General features: G+C 34.2%; 2 protein-coding genes across 3 annotated transcripts in view; both read left to right on the top strand.

The window, feature by feature from the left end:
- Positions 1–21,189, top strand: part of stim2b (stromal interaction molecule 2b) — an 860,843-nt gene that overhangs the window by 665,979 nt on the left and 173,675 nt on the right. The window lies entirely within an intron of this gene.
- Positions 3,201–21,189, top strand: part of tbc1d19 (TBC1 domain family, member 19) — a 64,199-nt gene continuing 46,210 nt past the window's right edge. The window contains 9 exon segments of the mRNA NM_200491.1: positions 3,201–3,346; positions 3,485–3,557; positions 5,910–5,955; positions 9,275–9,350; positions 12,491–12,565; positions 12,658–12,721; positions 15,435–15,481; positions 16,092–16,202; positions 20,060–20,132. Coding sequence (NP_956785.1) covers positions 3,248–3,346; positions 3,485–3,557; positions 5,910–5,955; positions 9,275–9,350; positions 12,491–12,565; positions 12,658–12,721; positions 15,435–15,481; positions 16,092–16,202; positions 20,060–20,132 — 664 coding nt within the window. The 5' untranslated portion in view covers positions 3,201–3,247.

Consider the following 21,189-nt stretch of genomic DNA (forward strand, 5'->3'; position numbering starts at 1 on the left):
AAAATAGAGCCATAATACTGTACACTTACTATTAGGTACACTTTACTAGTACCGAGTTGGACCCCCTTTTGCTTTCAGAACTGCCTTAATTCTTTGTGGCATAGATTCAACAAGGTACTGGAAATATTCCTCAGAGATTTTGCTCAATATTGGTAGTATCACGCAGTTGCTGCAGATTTGTTGGCTGCACATCCATGATTCCAATCTCCCATTCCACATCCCAAAGGTGCTCTATTGGATTGAGTTCTACTGACTGTGGAGGCCATTTTAGTACAGTGAACTCAACTTGCACATGATTGTATTTATATGTTGTAAATACATAATATTAATCTTAAAAAGCTTTTCAATGAACTACCTCAAACCAAAAAATGTTGGGACAGTATGGAAAAAAAAAGAAAGAAAGTAGTGATTTCCAAATTTACTTTGACTTGTATTTCATTTGCTGACAATATGGACACAAAATATTGTAAGTTTTGTCAGGTGAACTTCATTTCATTTGTAAATATACATCCTTTCCTGTCATTCAGACCAGCAACACATTCCAAAAATGTTAGGCAGGAGCTGTTTAGGGCTAGTAATCAAGAAAACGTAGTTAATTAATGATGGGATTTGAAACGTGATGTCACCAGCTGATAGTAATTATGATTTGGTACAAAAACAGCATCAAATAAAGAGTATAGTCCTTTAGGAGCAAAGATGCAATAAACTTGTGCTCACATTGAAATAAGTTTATTTTGTTTACTGGCAGATTTTTTTTTTTTTTTTTTTTACATATTATTCTAAAAACAAGACAATGTTTTGAGATATTTGGACTGGAAACTAAATAAAAACTAAGCTAAGATACAGTACTAAGAAAAGATAAAAAGTAAAATACAGTATTTACTTAAAATACTTTCTCTCTCTCTCTCTCTCTCTCTCTCTCTCTCTCTCTCTCTCTCTCTCTCTCTCTCTCTCTCTTTTTTTTTTTTTTTTTTTTTTTGCAGTGCACAACCTCGCAGGACAAGCCGAAATCTTGGAGTTGTACTTGATGACCACTTGAACTTTACAGACGACATTGTTAACTGCCCAGTCCTGCAAATTTGATTTGTATAATACAAGGAACATTAGACCCTTATGCATGCAGCTCAACTGCTTGTCAAATTGCAATGTTTGACAGCAATGTGAAGTAGTTGATTAGTTTATTTCTGTAGAGACTGAATTCACAATGTAAAAAAGTGAAATATACTGCCTATATTGTGTATTGTGAATTTCCAAATATTGTCCAAAATTGAATAGAATTTTCAACGGTCAGATTAATGGATGGATGTATGGATGAAGCTGTGAACATCACCAGTGTCTGCTACACATGCTCCTAACTAATGTTTTGAATGACTAGTTAATTAGTTAAAAAGGAGATTGTTTATAAAACGTGTTTTAATAGTTTGAAAAGACTCCTTTTACTATAACACTGAACAACGATTTATGACCTTTAGCAATACTATACAACTCTGTAAAAACATAAAAGGCTTTTAGGTAAGTTGTTTGAAGTAGACCACACACAGGCTTTGTTAACTCAGAAACCTCCAGCACTGGCCAAAAAATTTAATTCATAGCTGCTGTAAGATATATTGGTGCACAGTAAACATTATCAGCATTCCTGCAAAAAGAAAACATATTTTTCAAATTGTTTTCCGGCATGTCATGTCTATGTCTATACTTGCACAAGTTAAGAACTTTTTTCTTTCCTATATATTTTTTTCCATTCCTTTTTTTTTAATACAGATACATACCTCATATACCCTTTTCATTAAAAATGCAAAGGCTGTTGGTGTCAGTAGCCTAGGAATTAGTGTTTTGATCCATAGCATAGAGGTGCTTACGATGATCCAAGACTTGAGGTCCCGATCCCTTCCCTATATATGTGCGTATGTATGTGTGTGGCTGGAAGGGCATCCGTTGCGTAAAAATAGCTGGATAAGTTGGCGGTTCATTCCGCTGTGGCGACCCCTGATTAATAAAAGGGACTAAGCCGAAAACAAAATGAATGAATGAATAATTATATTTTCAAGCTGGTCACTCATCATACCTACAGTACATTATTAAATAGCTGCAAAAAGATAAATAATAAATAATTAAATAAATAAAAATTATAAATATAAATAAATTACAAATAAATTAGAAATACGTGTAAATAAATAAATAAATAAGCAATAGGAGAACATATAAATTTACATTTTAGAACAATCGCCTCACAGCAAGAAGGTCGCTGGTTTGAGCCTTGGCAGGGTCAGTTGGCGTTTCTGTGTTGAGTTTGCATGCTCTCCCCTTGTTCGTGTGGGTTTCCTCCGGGTGCTCCGGTTTTCCCAAGTCCAAAAATATGTGCTATAGGTGAATTGGGTAAGCTAAATCGTCCGTAGTGTATGAGTGTGGATGAGTAAAACATGTCCCCTACGTAAAACATATGCTGGATAAGTTGGCGGTTCATTCTGCTGTGGCAACCCCAGACTAATAACCGGACTAAGCTGAAAAGAAAATGAATGAATGATTACCTAGTAATTCAGGAATAACTTCATAAACATTTGAAGTAATTGAAAAAAAAAGAACACTTTAAAAGTTTTTTGGCTTTACTTGACTAAAGATAGCCTATATGCGTTTGAGTAAAATAGTAATATTTGTTTTATTATACAAATATATGATAATATTTCCTACAAATCTTCAAAATAATATAATTTACAGCATTTGTTTCTGTGCAAAATGACAATTTTTCAACAACAAAATGTTACACCAAATGTTAATTTCATAATTCTTGTCAAGTTCTAACATTGGTATTTAGTTGTCTAAAATAATAAACATGTCTGAAAACATTGCGCCTTTTGTTATTTTGGCCATTTTTTAAAATCAATTTTACATATGTCATCAGTGTTTTGCGTAAAACAAGAATCACGTTTTACACACAAACTACTTTGTCACCTGAAGTAACTATGTAATGTAAATCCAGTTCTAAACATGTACGAAAGAAAAATAAATATAAAATAAAATAAAAAAATCTTTGTACTAATTTTGTAGAACCTTAAATTTTAAGTGTCCATCATAGGCACTCTTATTATTAAAGTAAATAAAGGTCTGTGTCGGAACCTTGTTTTGAGCACAGTGTTTCCCGGAGGGTTTGTTGTTATTTGCCTGGAGACGGTTCTTCATCCTGAGATTCTGCATCGCTAACCGATGATAACACACAGTCACATTGACATCACATAAAAAGCTTGCGACAATGATGGACGATAGCACAGAGCTTTCCGTCTCTATAACGCAGATTGTTCAGAGGCTCAAAGGCACGCATTTACACTCTCAGCTGGAGAAACAGGCTAAAGTGAGTAGCTACAGCTAACGGACCGCAGAGTGTGCAACACGATAAACGGTCACTGCAGCAGATACTGTAACGTTATGTCTGCCTGTCAGATTGCTTTTGCTATTTTGTGGCGTTTAAGAGTTGTGTCTTTTTTCATAGGAATGTCTGCACAAACCCGAAATTAAACTTGAAACACTGAAAGACGATGTCAGAAGAGTGTTAAAGGCATCAGGTATGAAATTACTGAAATTATTTAATTAAATAAATTCTTTAAAATATTTTAAAACCCATGTTTAAATATAATTGTATAAATGTAACACATTAATTATTCATATCCAATTAAGTATTCCATTTATTACACTGATGTAAAGACTATTTACGTTTTTTAAAATAAAATAATTCTAATCCATATAAATTCTCTTCTATAAATATAACCATATACTTATAATATTAGCCAGCACAGCTGTTGTTAACATGTTTCTTGAGTGTAAAATCAACATATATTAGATGATAAATATGATTTCTGAAGGATCATGTGTCACCAAAGATAGGTTTATGGTGGTATTAAATTTTCTTATTGTGATAAATTTTTAAATGACTTTAAATAATTTGACTTTTGTAATCTGATTAATTTAAAAAATAATAATTTATACGATATATATAATCAGTTTATTGTATTATTATTAGACATTACTAAGAAATTAACATAACCAAAGAGTTAAAGGTGTATGTTCATGCAAGCATAATTTGACAAAACACAGCTTCCAGAATCTCTCCCAGTTCAGTGCTGGATTCGGTTAAAATCTCCTCAAAGAAGGAGCTGCTCCAACAAGCAGAAGATGGCGCCTGTGAGTTTTTATTTGTTAAAATTGATCATGACATATACAATGTCTAGCCTTAACGGTATGCTGTAGCGAAGATGTAAACAACGGGAAATGATGTAAACAGCTGTAAACACACGCACACACACTCTTCACCAGCGTGTGCGTGTCTCTCTATAGGCAGCTTTTCCATGCGTTTTATATCTCAGATAATGAACTCGCAAATGATATGTGAACTATTCATATTACTTACACCTGCTTATTCCAGATATATGTGAAAGACGTTGTGTATCGCGTTGAGTTAAAAAATATAGGAGAGCTCACCTAACCCGTGTAGCAGCAGAAAAATCAATCAAGGCTCAGACAGGTCGCATCCCACATCTTGTGCTTTATTTTTTTGTCAACAATGTCACTGTATATTACAGAACAATAACTTAATCCGAGCATCAGAGAAAATAAAAAATAAATGTCCCGTGCACATGCATTTCTCATGTTACACTCGTCTACAGACAGTACACACACACACACACACACACACACACACACAATGGCGATCTCTCTTAAAAAGCCGCACCCCATTTTCACTCGTTACAGACACTTGTCAGATGTTAGAGAGCGGGCATGACGTTGACTGACTATTAACACAACAGTGCTTATACGGGCGTGACGTGAAGCCGATCCGCGAATCGCAGCCCTTTATGACACACGACCAATCAGAGTCACTTGAGGGCGGGCCTTTCAGAGGAAATATGTAAGCCATTTTCATGTTAGCTGAGTAGCTGTAAATAATAAAAGTGAGATTTTTAAAAAAAATATTGTGATTTCCTTCAAGTGAAACACAAGCACACATTGCTTTGCATCTTATAAACATAACCAAGCCTTAAAATTATATTCTGGACCACCTATTTAATAAAAATATTAAACTCTAAAAGTTCATTTATTAATTTTCTTTTCGGCTTAGTCCCTTTATTAATCTGAGGTTGCCACATCAGAGTGAACCTCCAACTTATCTAGCATATGATTTACGCAGCGAATGCCCTTCGAGCTGCAACCCATCTCTGGGAAGCATTCATACACATACACTACGGCCAATTTAGCCTACCCAATTCACCTATACCACATGTTTTTGGACTGTTGGGGAAACCGGAGCACCCGGAGGAAACCCACACGAACGCAGGGAGAACATGCAAACTCCACACAGAAACGCCAACTGACCCAGCCAAGGATCGAACCAGTGACCTTCTTACCGCATCGCCCTCTCTAAAAGTTTAAGTAATAAGTTTTACAATGTATTTTTAAATGTCCCCACAATCTAAGCTGTGCATGCTCATTATCCTGATATACTGAATCATTGACTTTTGGCTAATGTTTGCTTTAAAGTGTATTAAGTTAGAATAGAGTCATTTTAAATTGTGGTAATTATCCCAAAGCTTTGTAAAACATTAAAATTAGCTTTTAAAAACATTTAAAATGAAAACAAGCCGTCATTGAATATCTTTCACTAAAATGTAAGATTTATTTATTTTATATTTTTTAAAGAAAATCATATGTTCACCACATAAAATATAACAGCCATATAGAAATGTTATTTATTTCTGTCATTCAAAGCTGTCACATGAGACTTCAGAAACGTCATACTTCTTATTTTTGTGGAATTGCATATTATATATGGGATGCAAAAAATGATGAATGCAAATATGGACTTGTCAGCTTGTTTATGCTTATGTAGTGAATCTGTTTCTGTTGATTTATCATTCTTGCAGGTTGGGAGAGGAAATTGCAGAATGCAGTTTACAGGGAATTGCATGTGTAAGTGATACTGTATATCACTGTTTTATTCTTGGTAGTTTTATTAGTCACACTCTCCAGTGTCTTATATGTACAATATAAAATATAACTCTGATATTACTTGTATTAAATTTAATTAATTTGATACCATAATAAAGTATGACATGATATATATATTCTACCTTTCTATTTCACCCACACACTCAAATACAATGTTTCTAGAATGTTCTTTCCTTCAGTTTTAGTGTTACATTAAAACTGTTCCTTCAGTTTTCTTTTTATTACAAACATTTTTTTTTCTAGCAAAAAAAAAAAAAAAAAAACAAAAAAAAAAACTACTTGACAGACTAAAACTATACAGAAAGGACAAGATGACCTTATTTAAGCTTTAAATGTCCCAGGTCTGAACTTCACTGGTCTGACAGGAGCAGGGAGGGAAGGTCCTTTTTTTCTTTTCTTTTTTTTATAGTGTGACCCATTTTGAGTTGAAAAGTTTTAAGAAAAAAAAAGCTATTAAAACACATGTGTATATGTACAGCTTTAAACTTATTACTCTTTGTTTGGAAATGTTTTGTTATAGATACACTCTGTCATTTTCGGTGATGTGTTTATTATGAAACTGACTGTTTTAAGTTAATGGGACTGAAGAGACCTTATTGAAGAAGAGAAATAAAGTTGCTACGGGCTTCGTAAAGTTTGTTAATGGAATATAGTGCAGGTGTGTTAGTGTGTTACAGCACAGATGGTCTGTTAAATGTCTTTTTGAGACATTCATGTGATGGTCTGGGAAATGTCAAGAGTTTTGAGAGTAGGAGGAGTCAACAATTTATGGGTGCAATAGACAGATTCCAAAAGGAAAAATGTCTTTGAGTTTCTCCATAATGATAACTTATAAAATGTTCAAGACAGAACTACTGTGAGCTACAGGCTTGTTAAACTGTTTTGTATCAGAACGTAACACAAAATCAGAGATACATCAGAAATTGTCAGTAAGGATACAGATGGATACTTAAAAGATTAAGGAGAGAGAGAAAGGGAAAAAAGGGACATTTGCACTGTTTTATTTTAAAACAATATATATCGTGTTGAAGTTATGTATAAAAATATATTAAAATAAATAAAGAAAGAAAAAAAAGAAAGTAAAAGGAGGGGGAGGCAATTGGGAGGTGTCTCATGTACTTTATATCATGTATGTAATGTAGCTGTTTATTAAATCTATGTTTTATGTTTGAAGTTAGTCATGTGTAATTGTTAGAATTAGGTTCCATCATGCTTCAAATATATTCATCTGGAGACTAAGGCAATATGTTATTCTTTTCATTTCTCAATTTTTTCCATCCATTGTATATAACCTGGGTGGGTCTGATCTAAACCAGTTAGACGTAATAGATTTTAGTGCTGCAGAGAGCAGTATTTGATAAAAATAAATACTTCTTCTTTCCCCCATGCTCTCAGGCACCATAGGACTGCCACATTTGGTTTAAACTCAACACAAAATATGTCATAATTGCTGCAGTTTTGGGCAATACCTAAAGATATGAGAGTGGTTCCTTAAATGTCACAGTCTCTTCAGCATCTGTTAGATGAGCCTATTCTTATCTTTGCTACAATTTGTGTGGTGCGGAAATATCTTGTGATGATTTTCCACTTACATTCTCTTCATACATTTGAGTTTGTGACTTGATGGACTTTTAAGCAAATATCAATCCAGTTTTCTTGTGTAATTTCTTTATATGCAAAAGTATTATTTGGCTGATATGAAAACTGTCATTCATTCATTTTCTTTTCGGTCTAGTCCCTTTATTAATCAGGGGTCGCCACAGCGGAATGATCTGTGAACTTATCCAGCATATGTTTTATGCAGTGGCTGCCCTTCCAGCTGCAACCCAACACTGGGAAACATTCATACTCACTCATTCAAACTCATACTGATATGAAAACAGACTTTTATATAGTTTAGAAATAATTTGCTTGCCAGTGGTCTCCATCTGTATTTGCATCATCATATTATCTATTTCATCTGGATTGATGATATCCTCCCATTCTTTATGTTTTGTAATATAATCTCTTATTTGTAAATATTAATAGTTTGAATGATTTTATATATATATATATATATATATATATATATATATATATATATATATATATATATATATATATATATATATATATATTTTTTTTTTTTTTTTTAATAAGCTGATATATGGAATTTAGTCCATTATTTGAACATTTTTTTTTAATCTAGTATCTAATCTGATAGTATGAGCTATAGGCTTGTTAATCACATGTATGTGTTTTTGTTGAAGCCATCAATCTGCATTAGTTTAGGTTATTAAAAAAATACTCTTATTTAAGAGCAGGACTATACATTACCCATGATTCCGCAGAGAACGCTGCACTAATTAGAAAAACATTTTTGTCTATCTTTCAGGCAGTCAGTCTCCCTACTCTCGCATTATAACTTTTACTGTTCACCTTTAAAATCCAAAGTCTATTAGTGGAGAGTTTTGTTTTTTATTGTTTTATTAAGTGTACTATTTTTAAGGTATGATTGGATCTATGTTGGGATAATTATTATCATAATCATAGTCATTTGTACTTTCTCAATTATTCTGCTTTGTATGTGTTTTGATGTATAGTTGTATGGGAAAGTAAGAGTGGGACTAATTTAATACAGTGTCATTGCTTATTCTAATCTGCACTGTGAAATACTATGTATGGTCCCAGTAAATACCAAAGAAATGTTTAAAGGGGGAGAGAAAAAGAAAAGTCTGTCACCATTTATTCTCCTTTGACTTGTTTCAAACCAGATTTTTTTTTCAGTTTAACACAAAAGAAGATATTTTGAAGAATGTTGGAAACCAGTAGCCATAGTTTCCAACGTTCTACTGCAAAACAAAACAAGTCAAAGGGGTTTGGAACAAGTCAAGTGTGAGTAAATGATTATTATTTTTTGGTGAACTATCCCTTCAAATCAGGGGTGCTCAACCCTGTCCCTGGAAATCTACCTTCCTGCAAACTTTAACTCCAACTTTGATAAAACACAACTAAACTAATTAAGCAGGATCTGAAGGAGCATTTGGTAATTAAAGACATGTGTGTTTAATAAAGGATGCAGCTGAACTCTGCAGGAAGGGAGATCTCCAGGAACAGGGTTGAGCAAGTCTTTTCTAATATTAAGTAGTTTAAAGAAAAATGCTGTCTAGGTTGGTTTTGTAAATAACTAAAAACTCTGGGTATCATACCTTTGGAAAAAACAGTTATTTTCTGCACTGTAATGGTATTCATGGTTTGTCCTTGCATCTGTGTTGTATGTTTATATGTTTGTGTGTTGTAGATTGCCTCCCCCTGGACACCCCAGAGCCCCTCCTGAACACACCAAAGAGCCCCTGGCATACATGCTCAAAGCCCAGGTACACAGTCCTTTTATTACCGCTCTGCATTCTCTCTTTTCCTAGTTCTTATAGCTTAATTTATGCTGCATGCATAGATAAAATATTTAAACACTTTTTAACATGTTCTCAAAGTCACACTTTAAAATGGCTGAATGTCAATGCATAGATAACAAAATGAAAAGACTTTAAAGACAAATGATCACTTGAGTTTGTTTTTGAGAACTTCGATTTCAGTTCTTCGGTAGCAGATTAAAGGAATATTTCTCCTCAAATTGGAAATTCTGTCATTATTTACTCTACCCTTCTTTAAAACCTTTTTGAGTTTCTTTCTTCTGTCGAACAGAAAATAAGTTTTGAAGAATGCTGGAACTTCAAGCTTCTGTTTTTCCTACTATAGAAGTCAATCATTACAGATTTTCAGCTTTTTCAAAATATGTTTTGTTTAACGGAAGAAAGAAACCCATAAAGGAGTTTTTGGGTGAACTATTCCTTTAACCGCAATAGTAAATTATCATGTTAAACTGTCAATCTGGTTATTGACATTTTGCTTATACTTCATAAAATGAGCTATAGTTCAAAAATGGAGGGAACATGCTCTTAGAAATGCCAACTGACCCTGCCGGGACCAGCGGTGTAAAGTAACTAATTACAAATACTCAAATTACTGAGTTGTTTTTCTCAGGAATTGTAATTTACTAAGTAATTTTAAGGTTGTGTACTTTTACTTTCTCTAGAGTACATTTATAGTGCTATATCTGTACTTTTACACCACTACTTTTTTCAATCTGCAGTCACTACTTTATTTTTTGTTGTTTATGGGTATTACAAAAATCACTCCTGTGTTTCCTGTCCAATCAAATCACACATCGAAGGTAAATCGATTAATGATGAACTACCACAAAACATGGTTAATTTATAATTGCAACAAACAGTTTGAAAGCATTAAAAGTGTCCTAGAAGATGACCAAAGTCTTTACACACATTGACCCAGAGCCTGTTCAGATGCATGCCAATGATGAGAAGATGACAGATGTTTATTGTATGATGACCAAAATAGCCTTGGACACCCAGTAGACACGAGACATCAACATGACATCAGATTGATGTTGTACCCTAACGTCATGGGGACGTTGCAGTTTGTTTGGAAAAGAAAACCAGATTGACATCAGAACTTAACGTCTAACCTAAAACCAATCAAATATCAACGTCTAATGATGTTACAGCTTGATGTTGTGTGGATGTTACCACTATGACATATATCAGTCGGATTTTGGTTACCTTACCTGATAAATAAATGTTAGTATCTGACATCAATTTGATGTCGGTTTAAAATGTTGGCTAGACATTGGGTTTCGGTCACTTTCTAACAACCTAAAATTGACCAAATATCAATATTTAATGTCGTTATTGGACATCAAAATAATGTCCTTCGATGCTGGCTAGACATTGAATTTTGGTCACCTGACATCACAACCTTAATCTAACCTAATATTAATGTCTTATGACGTTGTGTGCCTGCTGGGAAATAACTAAATGCACTACAGAATGTTACTTTTGCACACATCCAGAAATTACATCAGCTTTTAAAAGAGAATTACTCACTAATCTTTAGTACTTTAGAATGTGCTACTTATTACTCATACTTTGACTAATGTTTACTGTACAACAGATGCCTTTACTCTACTTGCACAATATTTTTAGGCAAGTAATGGTACTTTTACATGAGTATGATTTTTCAGTACTCTTTCTACCACTGGTCGGGACTTGAATCATTTAATAGTATTTAATAGAAACATTTTTATTTTTTGTTTAAAACTAACCCTCTAAAAACATTATATTGTGAAACATTATTAAAATGTAAAATAGTCTGTTTTCTGTTTTAAATTGTAGTTCATTCCAGTAATAGAGAACCTGAATTTTAACCCTTTAACTGCCTGCTCTACCAACTGGTTGAGCATATTTTGACTAAATAAGGACTGATAAAGCCATTTAAAGAATGACCATTTTAAATAATGGCATACACACATAGCATTATTGGTTTACAAAAAATAAAAAGTAAAATCAAACAAGCAATCCTGTTGTACTACTACATTTGATTTTGGTTTTATTGTAAAAAAAACCAACAACAAAAAATTATAAAAAACATTAAATGAAATATTTTATGGCATACTTCAAAAAATAAAGATGATTTAGTATTTAAGTGTTTTTTTTTTTTTTTTTTTTTTAATAAACAAGAGGTCTTACACTTCATATTTTCAGATTTTTTATAGTATATTTATTAAGTCTGGTACTTTTACCGTAATCCAACAAATCTACCATTTGGTAGAGACTAATATTTGAGAAATGATGGCATGTGTTGAAATAAAATGCATTGAGTGTGCTAACTAGCAACCTTAAGAGTTAAGAAATGCAATTAAATTTTTTTTAATTTTTAATTTTTTTGTTTTTATTTCAGTGTTTAATGTCACATGATCCTTAAGAAATCTTTCTGATATACTTAATGGTGTTCAAGAAACGTTCCTTATTACCATAAATGTTGATATTCAGTGTTGCTTTTTACTTCAAATAATAGATAGAAATTTAAAAGAACATAATTTATTTAAATGAATAACATTATGTTTCTAACTTTTAAAACTTTTAATCCGAATGCATTTTTGTTGAAAGTATTCATTTTCTAAACATTTGAACAACTGTATGCTTTTTTTTGCAAGTTGCGTTAGTGCAATTTGTCTTACTGGTTTTATATATTTTGTATATTCAGCAATAATCATGCATTGTAAAAAATGGCTTAAAGTACATTTTGGAGACATACATTGTTATATTGTGACATGGTGGCTCAGTGGTTAGCACAGTAAGAAGGTTGCTGGTTCGAATCCCGGCTGGGTCAGTTGGCATTTCTGTGTGAAGTTTGCATGTTCTCCATGTTTTGGCGTGGGTTTTCTACGGGTGCTCCGGTTTCCCCCACAGTCCAAAGATATGCACTATAGGTGAATTGAATAAACTAAATTGGTTGTTGTGTGTAAAACGTAAAACAAATGCCAGATAAGTTAGTGGTTCATTCCTCTGTGGCGACCCCTGATAAATATAAAGGGACTAAGCCGATAAAAAATGAATGAATGAATGAACATTGTTAAATTAATGTTGTGTTTTTGTTATAGGCAAGCTGGGAAAAGAGGATCCTGAAGAGTCTGAACAGTATGTGCACTGAATTGGGAATCCCACTAGCAAGGAAGGTAAAGTTTTAAACCAGAGCATGTACACAACAATTTACATGCGAGCAATAATATTTTATTAATATAATTTTTTATTTTTTTTTTCTGTTTAGCGTCCTGTCATGGAACAAAAGGAGCTGACAAACAAATGGAATGAGATGGGAACTGATGAACCAGGTAATACAGACATTCACAGTTTGCGATTCCATCCTGACATGATGTGTTCTGTGTGTTCATGCATTGCAGAGTGTTTACACACAGATGTTTGGCTCACACACAGAAGCCCTGAGCAGTAACAGCTCCATAACAATGCTATCAGTTTGCAGTGTGTATGATAACATTTACCGCTTTCTGCAGGACACTGGCATAAACAGCCCTTCCTGTGAAACCAGAGCATGTCCAGACCTCTGGAACCTGTCCAAATAACTAAAGCTACTGTCTACTGTAGTTTCTTTTCTGCATCCTTCCTTCTGTTTGCTTATTTAGCACTTTCTTTTAACCTTTATTTTTATTGGTTTCCTTCTGTTCTGGTTCTGTTAAAAAAGTCTGACATGACAGTAATTTAGCCATCTGTACATTTGGTCATCACAAGTCGTTTTTTTCCCTTCTGTGAAATGCAAAACTGCACCCTCTGTTCTTTGATTCATATTAAGGTGAAAAAAAAGAAAACACAAAATATATATTTAGAGTTTTATGCAAAACTTTGGGTTTTTACAACCCATCTGTGTTTAATATGGTTATAATAATGTGGTTATAATAATATGCTCGTGAGAAGATCACAATGAAATGCCATTCAGTGTAGCAAATAAAATTGAAACTGAAAAATAGGCTGTGCAAAAGTTTGGGCACCCTCTCTTATGTGGATTTTTTAAAGGTGTAGTCACTTAATGCTGATTGATTCCAACACACAATTGATTTGAGTGACTCAGTGAACCTTAACAATCCCAACACGGGTGCAACCAATCATGAAAAAGATATTTAAGATAGCTGATTGCTAGTTGTCCCTCTCCTGATTGTGAACTTGAATGTAGCAACATGGGAACCTCAAAAAGAACCTTCTAATAAACTAAAAATGAGGATAATTCACCAACATGAATAGGAGAAGGATGCAAGAATGCTATCACAAAGGTTTAAAGTCTCTATCTTCACAGTGGGAAATATAGTAAGAAAATGGAAGGCCACAGGAACAGTTCTTGTCGAGGAAGGATGTGCTAGACCAAGAAAATATTTGAAAGGCAAAGGCAAAGAATGGTTCGAAGGGTCACAAACAAACCACAGACCACTTCTTTAATTCTATGGGTTGATTTGAAAAGGGCCATTCATGCTCGGCACCCATCAAACCTGACTGAACTGGAGAAATTGTGCAAGTAAGAATGGCCCAAAATGCCGTTAGCAAGAATTGACTGTACTTTAACTATACTATGTTTATAAGTAGCGTCTACAGGCTGTTATTTCAGCAAAAGATGGCTCTACAAAAGATTGATGTCAGTATCGTGTTATGGTGCCCAATTTTTGGACCTGTCTGTTTTTGTTGTGAATTAAGGTGCATTGCATCTGTTTTGATTTAATAAATGCTGAACTTAAATGTTGCTTTTTCCCTAGGGTATAAAATGTATCCAAATAAATTTGCTGATTTGAAAATCCAACATGTTATGGCTTGCAATTATAAAAATCATCAGGGGTGCCCAAACTTTTGCATAAGACTGTATACAACAAATATGCAACTTTGGCATCATGTTTCCAAGTAATAACTTTGTACAATAACCAGAGCAAAGACCTTATACGATACTTTTTTTGTTAGCTGAAACAAGAAATGTGTATTTTTTTCATACTTATTCATGCTTAAATATACTATAAATAAATATAAAATATATAATATAAATATAAATATAAGTAAATACTATATAAAAATGTGTTTATTATTATTATTTTTTTCCCAAATAAGTTGATCTTTATTTTAAAGTTTTAAAAACCTGACTATTTTCCAGCAGTTATTTATCATAATGGCAATAAAATTACCCTGCAGATAACAGAAAGCTGCTATTAAGTTACTAAAATCTTAAGGTTTGCAAGTAAAGCCTGCCATTACATGGGTATTTTTACTGTATACTGCCAACAGCACCTCATTAGCATTTATAAATCACATTAATTTATAAACTGAAGATTGTAGTGTTATTTTACATTTGATTATTCAGATAATGCAGCCTGCAGTTTAATGATGATGTAAATATCATTTGACCCCAAACAGCGGCACCTTAGTGAATATAAGAATTCAAATGATTAATATTAATGAAAATTACACCTGCTCAATGAAGATTAGATGATTTACTACATTAATAAATCTGACAACTTGATCAGAAATCTAAAAAGAAGAGAAAAAGATTAAGCCATCAATAGAAAGTAATACTGTGGTTAAAAGTGTTTTGCAGATAACAGTGCAATACTTATTTTTTATTCCAAACACATCAGAATAACAGCGCCATTGTGGTCCAGTGGTCAACACATTGCGTTATGACATCACCAATCTAAGTTCGATCCTCATCAGAGTAATTATTTTTATTTATTTTTTATTTTTTTTCCATTTTTAGTGTTAAGACATATAGTACTGTTTGGGTTACTTATATAGGTGCACATATTTTCTTTATATTTTTTGTCTGACCACTGTTACAAAGGACTGGATATCTATGAAGAATTTTGCACAGAATATATATTTAGATATGGCAAGAAAGGACATTGTGATGTTTTAACATTTTTCAATTTTGTGACGATCAACTCAGATGTTGTGTCAATTCTCAGCCGTGTTTTATTAATCTCTTCTTTTCAATTACAATAAATGGTAAGTCATTACAGTTTAGCAGCATTCAGATCTCTGTTGTTTCTTTTATTGCAGACCTAAGCAATTTCAGGCCTGTCTACGCACCAAAAGACTTCCTTGAGGTGGGTTTCGCTTACATAATCAAATCAGTTTATTGAAAACATCCGGTCCAAATGAGAAAGATAGGCCTGGATACGAAGCAACTGATTGGATTCCCTCAGGAAATGTTCGGTTAAATTACTGTGAGTGAGAGAATTGACTGAGTGGTTGTTTTGATAGCACTACAGAGCCATTTACACTTATGAATGCTTTATATATAGATGACTATGATACAGTAGACAACATTTGAAGTGAATCTATAAGTATGGCTATACAGTAAAGCCCAAAATTATTCAAAACCCTGGCAGTTCTGAGTTAAAATGTATTTTATTTAACTAGCAAGTATCTGTTTGACCGGAAATGACACAGCCTTCTCCCAAAGGATCATAAGACGTTGTACAAGAGACAACATTTTGGTAATATTTCTCAGCTTTTATTTAGATTTGAACAAAAACTTTAAGTCAGAATTTGCCAGAAGTATGAATAATTTCCGGCTTGACTGTGTTATTATTATATTCTGTATGATATATTGAGATACTTTACAAAGTTTTCTCAAATGTCTACTTGTTTTCTTTTTACTATGAATGTATTGTTATTAAGGTAATATGAATCATAATATGTGTTGTCTTGTAGGTTTTAATTGGTTTAAGGAACCCGAATACCGAGCGCAGTGATGATCTGACAGTCAAAAGCCACTGGGGATTAATCCAGGTTTCACTTAATGTCCATGACATTCCTCAAATGGTCAGTCTTCCTCTTTTTTTATTTCAGGTTTATTTTTAGCTTTGTATCTCAAGACAAACAATTTGCATTGCTTGTAATCTTCCGAAACCATTCCTCTGTAAACAAATTACAGCAATTTAGAGTTTATTTTCATGGTCATTTAGATTTCTCTAGTGAAATCTAGTTTAGATCTTGGTGCTTGCTGCTCATCTGCAACTACTGTAAGCCATTTCCTAGTTAAATTGCCATTCACTTACATTTCAAGGTATTGGTGGTATACAGTTTGGTCCATAAATATTTGTAGATCATCACAATTCTAACATGTTTGGCTCTCTACACCAAAACAATTATTTTGTAATGAAACAAACAGACTGTCAGACTGTCATTTTCAAATTTGAGGGTATTTACATCCAGCTCAGGTGAACACTGTTGGAAATCCAACAGTTTGCAAATGTGCCTCCCACTTGTTAAGGGTCTAAAAGTAATGGGACAGAATAATACTCATCAATCAAACTTTCACTTTTTAATACTTGGTAGCAAATCCTTTGCAGTCAATTACAGCCTGAAGTGTCTAGAATGCATTGACATCACCGGACCCTCGGTTTCATTCTTGGTGATGCTCTGCCAGGCCTCTACAGCAACTGTCTTAAGTTCTTGCTTGTTCTTCAGTTTTGTCTTCAGCAAGTGAAGTGCATGCTCAATCGGATTCAGGTCAGGTGATTGACTTGACCATTGCATAACATTCCACTTCTTTCACTGCAATGATTCTTTCTTTCAAAAGCAACTCTTTGGTTGCTTTTGCAGTATGCTTTGGGTTGTTCTCCATCTGCACTATGAAGTGTCATTCAATGAGTTCTGAAGTATTTGGCTGAATATGAGCAATGAAATATTGCCTGAAACACATCCGGCTGCTTTTGTCAACAGTCACATCATCAACAAATACAAGAGAATAGAGCTGCACGATTCTGGCTAAAATGAGAATCACGATTTATTTGCTTAAAATAAAGATCATTCTGTATATGTAAAATAAAGATATGGTAAAAACAAACATATGGCACTACATAAATAATTCTATTCTACTTATAATAATTCTGATGTTGAATTATTATGTTTGAGATATATGCTTGCAATCTGTCATATTAGACAATTTTATTCACTGGTAAAATCAGACATTTGCCATTATCATATTATATTCAACAATATATAGGCTAGAGTAGTTATACCGACACTGTAAACATTTATTTTCATGCACAACTGTGGGTTTGCATTGAAAGAAAAAAAAAAAACATATCAAATGCTTGTCGTAATCATAACTCTAAAATGTGTTATGATCATTTAAATGAAGTGCACACTTTTGGATTCATTTTGACTGCTAAGTGCTTGTTCATGCTTGTTCATGCTTGTCCATACTTCTGAATATTATTTACAACTGTATAACCTGTTACTCGCAACATATGCAGGTTCTGTTCACTAAAGTAGACGCGTTCACTAAAGTAGCGCGCGCGCCCTCTCTGTGCTAACAGCTCACGGTCAGCAGCTCACATAACGTGTGATTTCCCGGCCTCAAAAACATCATTATATTTAGACAAAAATGACATTTTTAGGTGAATTAAACCTTATAAATACAGTATGTGACTCATTCAACATCATTTGGAGGTGTCAATGTCACTGAGCAAAAGACTTGTGCAGCCGCCTTTTCTTCTCTCCTGAACTTGAAAATATGATTGGCAGAATCGTAGAAATGCTGGATTAAGATCGTCTAGGGGTCAAATCGAGATCGCGATCTTTTAACTATTAATTGTGCAACTCTACAAGAGAACCAGTTCTATTGATAGCCATACATGCCCAGCCCACGACACTACCACCAACATGCTTCACTGCTTTTGATCATGAGCAGTTCCTTTCCTTCTCCATACTCTTCTCTTCCCATTACTCTAGTACAAGTTGATCTTGATCTCATCTGTCTAAAGGATATTGTTCCAGCACTGTGAAGGCTTTTTTAGAACTCTAATCTGGCCTGCCTGTTTTTAAGGGCTCACCAATGGTTTACATCTTGTGGTGAATCCTCTGTATTCACTCTGGTGTAGTCTTCTCTTGATTGTTGACTCTGACACACAACAGCCACCTCCTGAAGAGTGTTCTTGATTTAGCCAACTGTTGTGAAGGGCGTTTTCTTCACTAGGAAAAGAATTCTTCGGTCATCCACCTTAGTTGTTTCTGTGGTTTTCCGGGTCTTTTCGTGTTTCTAAGCTCACTGGTGTGTTCTTTCTATTTAAAAATGTTCCAAACAGTTGTTTTGGCCACACCTGGGGCCTCATGTATCAACGCGTACGCGTACGCCAGTTTCACGCTCAGAATCGCTCACGTTTGGATTTACTAACGATGAACTGAACGTGGGAATGTGCACAGCTTCACGGCAGCTTTCTGGCTGGCGTACGCACATTTTTTGTGCATGTCTGTTTTATTTCCATTGGCGACTCCTAGAGGCAGTTGTGTTAAATTCCTCTCTACAAAGTGTCTGAGCCATGCAATGGCAGCTGTATGAGACGGGTTCATCTAGCAGGTATGTAAGGTTTCTATACCATACAGTTGACCAGCTAAACATTAAAGCACAATTTGCAGCAGTCGCCTGTTTTCTCTTCATTTGCATGCGTAAATCAGAAACATTTCCATTCAATAAATGTGCAAATAAAATATGATGCACAAACTTATTGATGATTCCTACTTGTCTTTCTCGTGATAAATAGTGGGCAAAATCTGATATGTAGCGGGGAAAAAAAGAAGAAAGAGTTCATCAGACGCTGGATTCGAGCTGAGTTTATGCTCGAACGTGTCAATACATGATCACATGCGTCTTACGAGGTGCGCCACTGAGACTGCTAAGGGTACCGCAACATTTTACAGATATAAATCACACTATTTCTTTTTTTAATTCACTCAGTGCGATGTTCAGACCCAACTGTGTTAACCGCATCAGCTAAACTCTCCCACTCTATTTTTTTTCTTTTGTTGTTAATTCCGGAGAACAAACTTGCAAATAACACCGCTTTTCTCCGGTCTACCTCCGAAAGCAGCACCTCCATTTCACATTCTGTTCAAAGTTTCTCTTTTTGCTTGATTTTGCCATTGCTTTTTCGTTGGGTTTTGCCATTAGCATAGTCATTAGCATATTCATACGGGGGAGGAGGCAGGGATGGGTTTTGTGCTCGTGCATGTTGCGCTCAGTTTCACATTCATTCGGATGTACAAAAGAATATGCGTGAGATTCGGTGTACGCAGTGTTTCATACATCTGAATTTTTTTCTGCGTACGCACATTTACAGCTTTGTGCATACGCAATGTTTTAGTAAGATTTCCACGCAAGTCTTCGTACATGAGGCCCCTGATGTTTTTGCTATCTCACTGATGGGTTTGTTTTGTTTTTTCAGCCTAATGATGGCTTGCTTGACTGATAGTGACAGCTCTTTGGATCTTATCTTGAGAGTTGACCGTAATAGATTCCAAATGCAAATAGCACATTTAAAATGAATTCTGGACCTCTTATCTGCTCATTGTAGTTGGGATAATGAGGGAATAACACACATCTGGCCATGGAGCAGCTTATAAGCCAATTGTCCAATTACCTTTGGACCCTAAACAAGTGGGAGGCACATGTGCAAACTGTTGTAATTCCTACAGTGTTCACCTGATTTGGATGTAAATAACCTCGAATTAAAGCTGACAGTCTGCAGTTAAAGCACATCTTTTCGTTCCATTTCAAATGATCAGACGATTTAAGACAAAAATAGTGCAATGCTTTCCTTTAAGACTTTTCTGTTGGGTAGGATATAATACATTGCATTTTGATAACTGTAACCTAGTATTTGTTTGTGTTGCAGAGGGAAACTTATGCAGAACTGGGTCTTTCTTATGGACAGCTTGGTATAGACGATCACACTCATGTTCCTCCAGGTATTTTTTTTCTCATATTACCCATATTATATTTATGTAGATGGGGTGAGCTCCACTAGTGCCACACAGTTGTAGAGTGCTCCTCCAGTTTTAATGACTTACACAGAAGACTTTTCACTGACTAACCTGTTAGACAAGTCAACTGAAGTTTCACCTATACATACCCTGCTCTATATCTATAAGTCGTTATAGTGACACTTCAGTATAGGTACCAGTTCTAACTAGTTGTTTATTATGCTTAATTTTACACGTTTATTACTTATAAAGTCCAAATTCTACATCCCTAATCCTACCCAACAACTAAACTACCCTACTTTTATGTTTCATGAGGGAATAAAACGATTAATGCTTTGTTAATAGTGAGAATTTAACATTTAAATTTGGTGTGTAAGGCACGTTTTGAAGGAGCTACTGTATTTGTCATCATTTTTTTTGCATTCATCTGTTTTTCAAAGTATGAATGCTTGCAACAAAATCTAAAAAACGAGACGTCCTTCACTCATGTTGTCTATGACTATTATGGTTTTTCTTGTGCGAAGGATTTGTTTTGGCTGGGAAAATAAAAAAAACGTTTCTGAACTCTTCCAACAGCAGTTGATTTATTTATTGCTTGTATAATGTTCAGGATAATTAATTCAAGCTATACTTTCACATAGTCATTACTTGTGAGCTAAAGACTGGGCTACAAAACAACCTCCGAATTACAAAACAATGTTCTATTTTTCCAACTGAGACTTGTGCCTTTTCCTTTTGGCAGATATTGAAAAAGATAATCATGTCTGCAAGCAGTGTACACTTTAAAGGCACAATATGTACAATATTTTCATTGAAATATAGCATAAACCCTTGATCTTTCCAATTTGGTTTTATAGTAAATAAGAAAACACCAAAGACGCTTCAACATTTAGTTAATTTTTCATTTCGAATACTTTAGCTTATCCTTAAACATGATTTCTGCAGGTATCAGTAGAATGTAATGAACATGAGAAGATAATTCCACACCCAGTCATGGCATCATGGCAAACTACGCCGTTGTTTGTTGTGAATACAAACACTC

This window comes from Danio rerio, chromosome 7 (assembly GCF_049306965.1).
Source record: "Danio rerio strain Tuebingen ecotype United States chromosome 7, GRCz12tu, whole genome shotgun sequence".
NCBI classification, from domain to species: Eukaryota; Metazoa; Chordata; class Actinopteri; order Cypriniformes; family Danionidae; genus Danio; species Danio rerio.